Raw genomic sequence first — 12,113 nt, 5'->3', positions numbered from 1 at the left:
ATCCTTTTTATCTATGTATCCTTTTTAACTGAAAATTGTTCAATACATTGTTTACCATCTACACAGTTTCCACGGTTTTTGTTTTGGTGGCTGTGCATATTTTAGTCACTATGTATATCATAACTTAATCATTTCTCAAATGTTTAGTGATTTTCTCTTTTTTTCAATTTTTAAGGAGTCCTGATCTAAATACTTAAATAAATAAGAATGTTTAAATTTCTTTGTAGATATTACATTGTTGTTTCTTTCCCAAAACAGAATTTCTGACTCTTTTTTTAAATTTTACTATTTCTATTGTGGTTTTTCTCTGATTGCTGTATAGTAAGAATATATGAATTTAGAATCCTACCAATAATGGATGAGGGAAAATGGAGGAAATTAATGTTTATAGAATGTCCATTCTGTTCCAGGCACTGCATATGGATCCTTTACATCTATTATTTCATTCAGCTCCCATACCTAATCTTATAAACGGACTAGAGATGTTGACATAGCTAGTAAGCAGATGAGCAAATATCAGAAACCAAGCATTTTGTCTCTCAAGTTTAATACTTCCCCACATCTTTACCAGTATTGGGCTCTACCTTTTTTGAGTTCCTACTTATTAGAAAAATTCAGTGTTTTCCCAAGTGATTGTTCAAGATTTATATTTATTCTTTACTTAGCAACCTACCTATATCTTTTATTTTATATTAATAGATTTTAAACTGAATTTAACAGCAAGCATTGTATATCAGAGCTTTTTCATAATTTTTTTGCTTTTGTTTACTCTTTTATAGGCTCTTGATGGAAATGTGTATGACCACCTTAAGGATTATTTAATCGCCTTCAGCCGGACTGAGCTAGAGACATGCCAAGCTGTGCAGAACACATTCCAGTTTTTATTAGAAACCTCCAGCAAGGCAAGTTACCTTCAGTGAAGTATGGGATATATCCATTTAGAATCGAAAATATCTTTAGATAGAAACAAAATGAATGTACCAATGACATTAGAATGCTTTAAAGGACAAATTTTTTGAAAACAGTATTCCTTCTAACAAAGTTGAAAGGTGTTTCGTTCTTCTTGATGAAGGTCAAAAAGGGAGGTGATGATACAGGCTGTCTCAGGACAGCAGTCATTATTAGCATGTCTGTTGCTTTTGAAAAGAATAGTTTTAAGAACTTTATTTTCCACTCAAATTAATTTTGAATGCACTCAGTTCATAAAACAACAGAGTCATGTGTCGGTACGAAGAATAATAAAGGGACACAAAAAGGAAAATTAAAATTTTATAATTGATAAACAAATTAATGTTATAATTAACTTGCTTTAAACAATTAACCTTGCCTTCTATATGCTGTCATTCTTTGATAGTTATCTTTTCATTCAAGTTTGCTAGCATGTCACACTGTTTACATAGAAAATAAATCAAATTGTTTTTCTTTAGGATCTGACAGATTAAAATTTTTTGCAGTAGAGAAAGTATCCTTTGGAAGATAAATTGTTCCTGTGGTTAATTAATCTTATTTTCTTTCTGATAAATGAAGTGCACAGTAAATGTTTCCTGACTGAATGCATTTATTAAAATACATTCATTTTATGACTATTATTTTAAAAGATCCAGTTCAATTCTCTTTTTTGGCCAGAGGAGTGGGAACTGGCCAATACCTTAGAAAGTTGTTTGGAAAGGAATCAGGGTATCCATATTACAAGACAGAGGCCAAAGACAGGAAAGAAAAGGGCGCAGTCTATGTCCCTTTTCTTTTTCTGAATTGCCTCCATGTGTATTTATTATTTTCAGTGTATCATAGCTCCAATTCTATTGTTAGAAAAAAATTTTAAATGCTAAGTTCTCGTGGAAATACAAATATCACTAGCCTGGTGCTTTGAAATCTTGTCATATTTTTGTATTCTTATATTTTTACCCCTTGGATTCAATAGTAAAAGGATGAACATATAGAGAGGATAAATGGATGGGTAGATGGATAGTTATGAAAGAAAATGTAGAAAAAATGTTAATTAAAGAGTCTAGGTGGTGGTTTACAGGTGTTTCTGCACAGTTCTTTTTAATGTGTATACATTTGACATTTTCCATAAGAGAATGTTGGGGGTAGAAGTCTATAAAAATGTCTTGGTTTGTTCCTTTTATGAAGAAGTTGATTTTTAACTAGTAATCAGATTGTTTATATGTACTGGTCGATTCGGGTTTTCTGCATCTTTTTTAGTGTATTTTGGTAACTTCACTTTCCTAGACAAATTGTCTATTTCATTTATCAAATTTGAAGGCATAAATTTGCATATAAACTTGTTTGCCTCTGTAATCGCCTCCCTTTTTATTTCTAATATTATTTGTGCTTTCTCTCTTATTTTGATCGGACTTGCCAATCTATTTTATTAATCTTTTCCAAAAGCCAACTCTTGTTCTACTTCTCAGTGTTATTGTTCCCTATCTCCTTAATTACTACCTTTATAGTCATTATTTCTTTCTACTTTATTACAGTTAATGTTTTTAGGCTTCTTTTTCTATTAGGTTCTCTATTTTCAGCCTTTTCAAATAAATCCACTTGAGCCTAAAAAATTTCTCTTTCTACTGTAATTGCATTCTGTGATACGTACATAGGGCTTTTTAAAATCGCATCTGCATTTCCCCCCCTCATTAACCCATGAATTATTTAGAAGTTTTTCCAGTTTCCATTTAATGGAGGGAGTACATAAGTGAGTGACATTTTTCATTCCTAATTTTATCAGAGAGATTGTCCCTAGACAAAATTTTTTTTGAAATATTTTTCCAAGAATGTTTGAGCATACTGTCTTTAGTTTATAAAACAGATAAGCATTTAGTCTTTAAAATGTGCTACTATTTTATATAGCAGTTCACAGTTTTCTAGTTTTTAATACAACCTCCATGAGGTTGGTATTATCTTGCTCATTCTGTAGAAAGAAAAACAGACCCAGGAAGTTTATGTGATTTGCCTGAGGTCAAAAACACACACATACTGTTTTCCATGCTCTACTAATATCTATATTATCTCTTTAGCTTATATTGTTTTCATAGAAAATGAATTAAAAATGTATAAACTGATTTAGACACATAAAGAGATAAGCCTTTATTTTCCTCTACATTCACTCATATGGGTATCTTACTCCCCAGGGATGAGGAAGAAATAAGATGCTCTTATGTTTAGATTGAAAGTGGTAGTAATAAAAATTTAATAAGAATGATGTAACTAGGAGATGTGCCCTTTTATTCCTAGTACCAGAAGAGCTCACACCTAGAAGTTTTATGCCGTGTGCTTTTCTGTTAACAAAGAGCTTGTTCTGCTACTTTTGTTATCCTGCTAAAAGCAACCTAGTGATCTGATAATCCAGAAAGAAGTTTAAAATTTTTTTGATTTTTATTCTACACCATTACTAGCTTGTCTTTGAAGGAAGTTCATTTTTTTTCCACAGATCTAAATTGTAACTGTACATGTATTTTGGGGGTAATCCACAGACACATTGTAAATTTTATAATGCCCTCTATACATTTCATTCCCTAAAGGGAAACAGCTGGCCCTAGGAACTTCTGTTTAATTTTAATTATTTATGAAAGCTTGCTTTTCTTCTTAATATTTTATGAAATGCTTTGTGCATGTAACTGAAGCAGATACTGTCAGAGAGATTTTCTCTAGTATAGTAATTCTAAAGGTGGTTCTACTGGCCTTACAATTTGTTTATGTATGCTTGCTTTCTGTCTGTATAAGGAAATTCCTACCAATTAATAATGTAGCTCTTTTAACAACTCAAAAATAGCAGGGTTATTCTATATTTCTTCAGAAATTAAATTGTCTAGTATTGTCACTCTTAATACCTTAAAGATGTGCCAAAAAAAATAAACTTAATAAAATAAAGGGGAAAATCACACGATCACCTCAAAAACACAGGAAAAGCATATAACAAAATTCAGTACTCTCTTATGATAAAAATGCTCAGCAAATTAGGAATAAAAGGAAACTTCCTGAACATGGTAAAAGGCATTTTTAAAAAACCTACATCATATATCATACTCAGTGTGGAAAGACTGAAAGCTTTCCCTATCTAAGATAGGATCAGACAAGGATGCCCGCTTTCACCACTACTATTCACCACTGTAATGAATGGGCCTCCCTTGTGGCTCAGCTGGTAAAGAATCCGCCTGCAGTATGGGAGACCTGGATTCAATCCCTGGGTTGGAATGATCCCCTGGAGAAGGGCGAGGCTACCCACTCCAGTATTCTGGCCTGGAGAATTCCATGGACTGTATAGTCCATGGGTCGCAAAGAGTTGGACAGGACTAAGTGACTTTCACTCATTCACCATTGTGCTGAACGTCCTGATCTGAGCAGTTTGGCAAGAAACAGAAATAGGAGGCACCAAAATGAAAAGAAAGAAGTAAAAGTATATATTTGCACATGACATGATTATATATAAAAAACCCTATGCTGCTACTGCTACTAAGTCACTTCAGTCATGGCCGACTCTGTGCGACCCCATAGACGGCAGCCCACCAGGCTCCCCCGTCCCTGGGATTCTCCAGGCAAGAACACTGGAGTGGATTGCCATTTCCTTCTCCAATGCATCAAAGTGAGAAGTGAAAGTTAAGTTGCTCAGTCGTGCCTGACTCTTAGCGACCCCATGGACTGCAGCCTACCAGGCTCCTCCATCCATGGGATTTTCCAGGCAAGAGTATTGGAGTGGGGTGCCATTGCCTTCTCTAAAAAACCCTATAGAATCCACAAAAGTCCTGGAGCTAGTAAATGAACTCAGCAAAAGTTGTAAATACAAAATCAAAACACAAAAATCTGTTATGTTTCTACACTTCATCAGTGAATTAACTGAAAGAAAATTATGAAAATAATTCTAGTTACAATAGTATTTGAAGAATAAATACCTAGAAATAAATTTAACCAAAACACAAAAGACTTGTACATTGAAAAATTATAAAACATTGCTGAAATTAAAGAAGACCCAAATAAATGGAAATAATAAATGTTTATGGATTAGAAGATTTCATATCTCTAATATTTCAGTATTCCCCAAAGCAATTTATAGATTCAGTGCTGCTGCTGCTAAGTCACTTCAGTTGTGTCCAACTCTTCACAACCCCATGGACTGCAGCCTACCAGGCTCCTCCGTCCATGGGATTTTCCAGGCAAGAGTACTGGAGTGGGGTGCCATTGCCTTCTCCGAGATTCAGTGCAATTCAAAATTCCAATGACCTTTTTTGCAGAAGTGGAACAGCCAGTCCTCAAATTCATGTGGAACTACAAGGGATCCTGAAACATTGAAAAGGAAAAACAAAATTGGAGGACTCACACATCCCAGTTTTAAAACTTACTACAAAGCTATGATAGTTAAGAGTGTGGTGCTAGCATAAGGCTAGACATGTAAGAATTGAGAGTCCAGAAATAAGCTCAAACATCTATGGCCAATTGATTTCCACAAGGTTGTCAAGGCCATTTGATAGAGAAAGAATAGTCTCTTCAACAAGAGGTGATAAAACAATAGGATAACCACATGCAAAAGAATAAAGTTAAACCCCTTCCTCACTCCATATATAAAAATTAACTCAAAATAGGCCAACAACCTAAAACTGTAAAATTATAGAAGAAAATACAGAAGTAAATCTTTGTGACCGCAGGTTTGCCAGTTTATTCTTAGAGTTAACATGAAAGCGCAGCAGCAAAAGACGATAGATAACTGAACTGGTGGGCTGCAGTCCATGAGGTCGCTAAGAGTCGGACAGACTGAGCGACTTCACTTTCATTTTTCACTTTCATGCATTGGAGAAGGAAATGGCAACCCGCTCCAGTGTTCTTGCCTGGAGAATCCCAGGGACCAGGGAGCCTGGTGGGCTGCCGTCTATGGGGTTGTACAGAGTCGGACACGACTGAAGTGACTTAGCAGCAGCAGCAGCAGCATCAAATTACAAGTTTTTGTGCATCAAAGAACATTGTGGAAAATGTGGAAAAGCCCATAGAATGGGAGAAATATTTATAAATCATGTGCCTGTTAGGAATTTAATATTCAAAATATATAAATAACTTTTACAAATCAACACATAAAAGACAAATGACCCAATTTAAAAATGGGCAAAGGACTTGAATAGATATTTTTCCAAGGAAAATGTACACATTATAAGATCCTAAGCACCATTTGTTATTCAGTTCAGTTCAGTTCAGTCGCTCAGTTGTGTCCGACTCTTTGCGACCCCATGAATCGTAGCACGCCAGGCCTCCCTGTCCATCACCAACTCCCGGAGTTCACCCAGACTCACGTCCATTGAGTCAGTGATGCCATCCAGCCATCTCATTCTCTGTCGTCCCCTTCTCCTCCTGCCCCCAATCTCTCCCAGCATCAGAGTCTTTTCCAATGAGTCAACTCTTCACCTGAGGTGGCCAAGTTTCAGCTTTAGCATCATTCCTTCCAAAGAAATCCCAGGGCTGATCTCCTTCAGAATGGACTGGTTGGATCTCCTAACTTTCCTTCCAAGGAGTAAGTGTCTTTTAATTTCATGACTGCAGTCACCATCTGCAGTGATTTTGGAGCCCCCAAAAATAAAGTCAGCCACTGTTTCCACTGTTTCCCCATCTATTTCCCATGAAGTGATGGGACCAGATGCCATGATCTTTGTTTTCTGAATGTTGAGCTTTAAGCCAACTTTTTCATTCTCCACTTTCACTTTCATCAAGAGGCTTTTGAGTTCCTCTTCACTTTCTGCCATAAGGGTGGTGTCATCTGCATATCTGAGGCTATTGATATTTCTCCCAGCAATCTTGATTCCAGCTTGAGCTTCTTCCAGCCCAGCGTTTCTCATGATGTACTCTGCGTATAAGTTGAATAAGCAGGATGACCATATACAGCCTTGACGTACTCCTTTTCCTATTTGGAACCAGTCTGTTGTTCCATGTCCAGTTCTAACTGTTGCTTCCTGACCTGCATACAGGTTTCTCAAGAAGCAGGTCAGGTGGTCTGGTATTCCCATCTCTTTCAGAATTTTCCACAGTTTATTGTGATCCACACAGTCAAAGGCTTTGGCATAGTCAATGAAGCAGAAATAGATGTTTTTCTGGAACTCTCTTGCTTTTTCCATGATCCAGCTGATGCTGGCAATTTGATCTCTGGTTCCTCTGCCTTTTCTAAAACCAGCTTGAACATCTGGAAGTTCGGGGTTCACGTATTGCTGAAGCCTGGCTTGGAGAATTTTGAGCATTACTTTACTAGCGTGTGATATGAGTGCAATTGTGTGGTAGTTTGAGCATTCTTTGGCATTGTCTTTCTTTGGGATTGGAATGAAAACTGACCTTTTCCAGTCCTGTGGCCACTGCTGAGTTTTCCAAATGTGCTGGCATATTGAGTGCAGCACTTTCACAGCATCATCTTTCAGGATTTGAAATAGCTCAACTGGAATCCCATCACCTCCACTAGCTTTGTTTGTAGTGATGCTTTCTAAGGCCCACTTGACTTCACATTCCAGGAGGTCTGGCTCTAGGTGAGTGATCACACCATCGTGACTATCTTGGTCGTGAAGATCTTTTTTGTCCAGTTCTTCCATTAGTTATTGGAGAAATGTAAATGAAAAGCAAAAGCACAATGAAATACCACTTCCTACCTAGTAGAATAGCTTTAATAATTAAAACAACACACATATAATAGTAAATGTTGGCAGGGATGTGGTAAAATTATAACTCTTGTACGTTGTAGGAATGTAAAATGGTGTAGCCACTGTGGAAAACAGTTCAGTAATTCCTCAAAAAGTGAGACAGAGTTACCATATGATACTTCCACTTTTTTTGAAAACAAATGTTTAAACAAAAAAATTGTACAAAAATGTTCATAGCAGTGTTATTCATAGTGAAGTCATTCAGTTGTGTCCGACTCTTAGCGACCCCATGGACTATAGCCTACGAGGCTCCTCCATCCATGGGATTTTCCAGGCAAGAATACTGGAGTGGTTGCCATTTCCTTCTCCAGGAGATAATAGCCAATAATTGTAAACACTCTAAATGTCAATCAATTGGTGATTAGATAAATAAAATACAGTTTATCCATACTATGGAATATTATTTGTTCATAAAAAGGAATGAACTACTTATATATAACACATGTCCCACAGAATAAAAAAATACAAACAGCTATTACCATATAAAAAAGATGCTTTTATGGGCTAAGTTGTATCCCCTAAAATTCATATGTGGAAGTCCTAACCTCTGGTACCTCAGAATGTGACTGTTCTTGGATATCAGGCCTTTAAAGAGGTTAAGTAAAATGAGGTCATACAGATGAGCTCTAATCCAATATGACTGGCGTTCATAGAAGGTTAGAGTGCGAATAGGCCAAAGAAAAGTCCACAAAAGACACCAGGAAAAGACGATCATCTGCAAGCCAAGGAAAGAAGCCCTCAGAAGAAACCACCCCTGCCAACACATTGATCTTGGGCTTCTAGCCTCCAGAACTGTGAGGAAACAGAATTACCTTGTTTAAGCCACCTCCTCTATGATCCTTTGTCATGGAAGCCCTAGGAAACGAGTACAGATGCTTAAACTTACTATTAATCAAAGAACTGGAAATTAAAATCACTATGAGATTCTATTTTACACTTATAAGATTGACAAAAATTGAGAAGAATGATTGTTGATGAGAATATGGATTAACAGAAGCTTGTATACTGCCCTGAGGGGTACAGATTGATATATCCAATTTCAACACATTTGGCATTATCTAGTCAATTTAAAGATGCACTTAGCTTATGACTCAGTAGTTCTACTTCTTAGAATATAACATAGAGAAACTCTGGCCCCAGAGTGGGTACCAGAAGACTTTGAGATACTGTTCATAGCAACTTCCTTTGTCAGATTAGAAAAAGCTAGAAATAACTGTCCACCACCAGTAAGATGAATAATGGAATACCATATAGCAATAAAAATGAAAGCTCTGTAGGCACATGCATTAATATGGATGAGATTCACAAATGTGATGTTGAGCAAAAAGCAAATTGCAAAACAAGGACCTACTGTATAGCACAGGGAACTGTACTCAGTATAGTAACCTATAATGGAGAAGAATCTGAAAAAGAATGTGTATGGGTATGTATAGCTAAATCACTTTGCTTTAGCACTTGGAACTAACACAACATTGTAAATTAATGATACTTCAATTTTTAGAAAAGCAACTTGCAAAGAATACACACACATTTATATAGCATTCAGAAATATCCAAGAAAACAGTATCATTTTGAGATACATCATATGTAATAACACTGTTAAAAGGAAATCTAAAAAGAGGAGCACAGTAAAATTTAGTAGACTGGTTATATCTAGAGGAGCATGCATTCACAGAGGGCCAGATAGTCCCCCAAAGGAGTAAAAAGTGCTTCTGGATGTTGAGGGGTTATTTGCCAAAAGAATCTTATATGTTACAATGGGCCACAGTACATAAATATATAACATATACTTGTGATATTAAAATGTAATCAAAGAGAGCAACTAGGGGGAAAATGTCTTAAAAGGGTCCTTGGATTGGGGAATGGGAGAGATGCCTCAACTTAAAAAAAATTAAAAAAAAGAAAGGTTGAACACGCCTTAGGAAGTAAGGTGGGAATGTAATAAGGAGAGGATGTATAGATTTCTACTGTAATGGTAATGTTTTATTTAATCTCAATGGTGGATAGGGAGGTATTCTTTAACAGCTGTTTATTGAATACTACTTTAGACAGAAGTCATTGTGCTAGTTGCTGAAGGTTACATCAGTAACGAGATTGAAGGCTGGATCTCAGTTGTTACAAGGAGTGACTGAAGGAAGCAGAAAGGGAAAGATTAAAAAGGGAATGAAGAAACTTGTGAAAATGAGGGATATGTCCGTTATCTTGATTGTGATGATTTTTACAGATATATAGGAAAGTTAAAATTTATCAAGTATACACTTTAAATATGTACAGATTATTGTATGTATGTCAGTTATACTTCAGTAACACTTTTACAGAGAGAAAAATAGGCCATATATCCTATAAAAAATGAAAATTTATTTTCACACAGAAGCTTACACACAAATGTTCAGAGTAGCTTTTAGTCATAATAGTTGAAAACTGGAAGCTCCTTAAATGACCTTCAGTGAGTGAAGGACCAAAATAAATGGTGGTGTTTCCATACTATGAAGTACTACTCAGCAATAAAAAGGAGTGAACTCCTTTTTGATACATGCAACAAATTGGATGAACTTCAAGGAAAGTATGCTGAATGAAAATAGACTTCCCTAGTGGTCCAGTGGTTAAGATTCCACACTTCCACTATGAGGGGCATGGGTTTGATCCCTCATGGAAGAACTAAGATCCCTCATGTTATGCCATGCAGCCAAAAACATATACCAAAAGGTATATGGTGCATGATTCCATTATGTAATATTTGTGAAATAGCATATTTATAGAAATAGAGAACAGATAAGCAGTTGCCAGGAATTAGGGATGAGGAGAGTAGAAGGAAGGGACTTTCCAGGTAGTTCAATGGTAAAGAATCTGCCTGCCAGTTCAGGAGATGCAAGTTCAATCCCTGGATTAGGAAGATCCCCTGGAGAAGGAAATGACAACCCACTCCAGTATCCCATAGACAGAGGAGCCCGGGAGGCTACAGTCCATGAGATGGCAAAAAAGTCAGATGCGACTTAGTCACTAAACAAACAAAGTAGAGGGAAGTATTATGGAATAGCACAAGGGAGTCATGTGGCGGTGGTTCAGTTAAATATCTTGATTGGGATAGTGGTTGCATGAAGTTATACATGTGATAAAATTGTAGAAGCCTTTACACACACATATCCCCAAATGAGTGCATATATTAATATAACTGGTGACATTACTAAATAAACTTTATGTTTTGTACCAGTGTCAATTTCCTGATTTTCACATTTACTGTATTTATGCAAGATGCTAACACTGGGAGGTGCATAGGATCTCTTTGCAACTTCCTTTCAAAATGAATTGTTCTAGAGAGACCAGTTACTAACCCAGTGACTCTATTGTACAGGTCTTATTTTCCATGTACTTCTACTCACTTTAAAAAAACAAAACATAGTGGCTGTGCTAGTTTGCATTCCCACCAACAGTGTAAGAGGGTTCCGTTTTCTCCACACCCTCTCCAGCATTTATTGCTTGTAGACTTTTGGATCGCAGCCATTCTGACTGGCGTGAAATGGTACCTCATAGTGGTTTTGATTTGCATTTCTCTGATAATGAGTGGTGTTGAGCATCTTTTCATGTGTTTGTTAGCCATCTGTATGTCTTCTTTGGAAAAATGTCTGTTTAGTTCTTTGGCCCATTTTTTGATTGGGTCATTTATTTTTCTGGAATTGAGCTGTAGGAGTTGCTTGTATATTTTTGAGATTAGTTGTTTGTCAGTTGCTTTATTTGCTATTATTTTCTCCCATTCTGAAGGCTGTCTTTGCACCTTGCTTATAGTTTCCTTTGTTGTGCAGAAGCTTTTAAGGTTAATTAGGTCCCATTTGTGTATTTTTGCTTTTATTTCCAATATTCTGGGAGGTGGGTCATAGAGGATCCTGCTGTGATGTATGTCAGAGAGTGTTTTGCCTATGTTCTCCTCTAGGAGTTTTATGGTTTCTGGTCTTACGTTTAGATCTTTAATCCATTTTGAGTTTATTTTTGTGTATGGTGTTAGAAAGTGCTCTAGTTTCATTCTTTTACAAGTGGTTGACCAGTTTTCCCAGCACCACTTGTTAAAGAGATTGTCTTTAATCCATTGTATATTCTTGCCTCCTTTGTCAAAGATAAGGTGTCCATATGTGCGTGGATTTATCTCTGGGCTTTCTATTTTGTTCCATTGATCTATATTTCTGTCTTTGTGCCAGTACCATACTGTCTTGATGACTGTGGCTTTGTAGTAGAGCCTGAAGTCAGGTAGTTTGATTCCTCCAGTGTGGAGATTCCTTAAAAAACTGGAAATAGAACTGCCTTATGATCCAGCAATCCCACTGCTGGGCATACACACTGAGGAAACCAGAATTGAAAGAGACACGTGTACCCCAGTGTTCATCGCAGCACTGTTTATAATAGCCAGGACATGGAAGCAACCTAGATGTCCATCAGCAGATGAATGGATAAGAAAGCTGT

The 12,113-nt window shown here is 36.5% G+C and overlaps 1 protein-coding gene across 4 annotated transcripts in view; it reads left to right on the top strand.

Moving 5' to 3' along the window:
* Positions 1 to 12,113, top strand: part of FCHSD2 (FCH and double SH3 domains 2) — a 237,908-nt gene that overhangs the window by 164,583 nt on the left and 61,212 nt on the right. For all 4 annotated transcript variants that reach the window (XM_055549012.1, XM_055549014.1, XM_055549015.1 and 1 more), the window contains exon 9: positions 780 to 902. In XM_055549012.1, the coding sequence (XP_055404987.1) occupies positions 780 to 902 (123 nt within the window). The remainder of the gene's footprint in view (positions 1 to 779; positions 903 to 12,113) is intronic.

This window comes from Bubalus kerabau, chromosome 15, assembly GCF_029407905.1.
Source record: "Bubalus kerabau isolate K-KA32 ecotype Philippines breed swamp buffalo chromosome 15, PCC_UOA_SB_1v2, whole genome shotgun sequence".
NCBI lineage: Eukaryota > Metazoa > Chordata > Mammalia > Artiodactyla > Bovidae > Bubalus > Bubalus kerabau.
The sequence above is the reverse complement of the archived record's forward strand: the minus strand, read 5'-3'. Positions and strand labels throughout refer to the sequence as shown.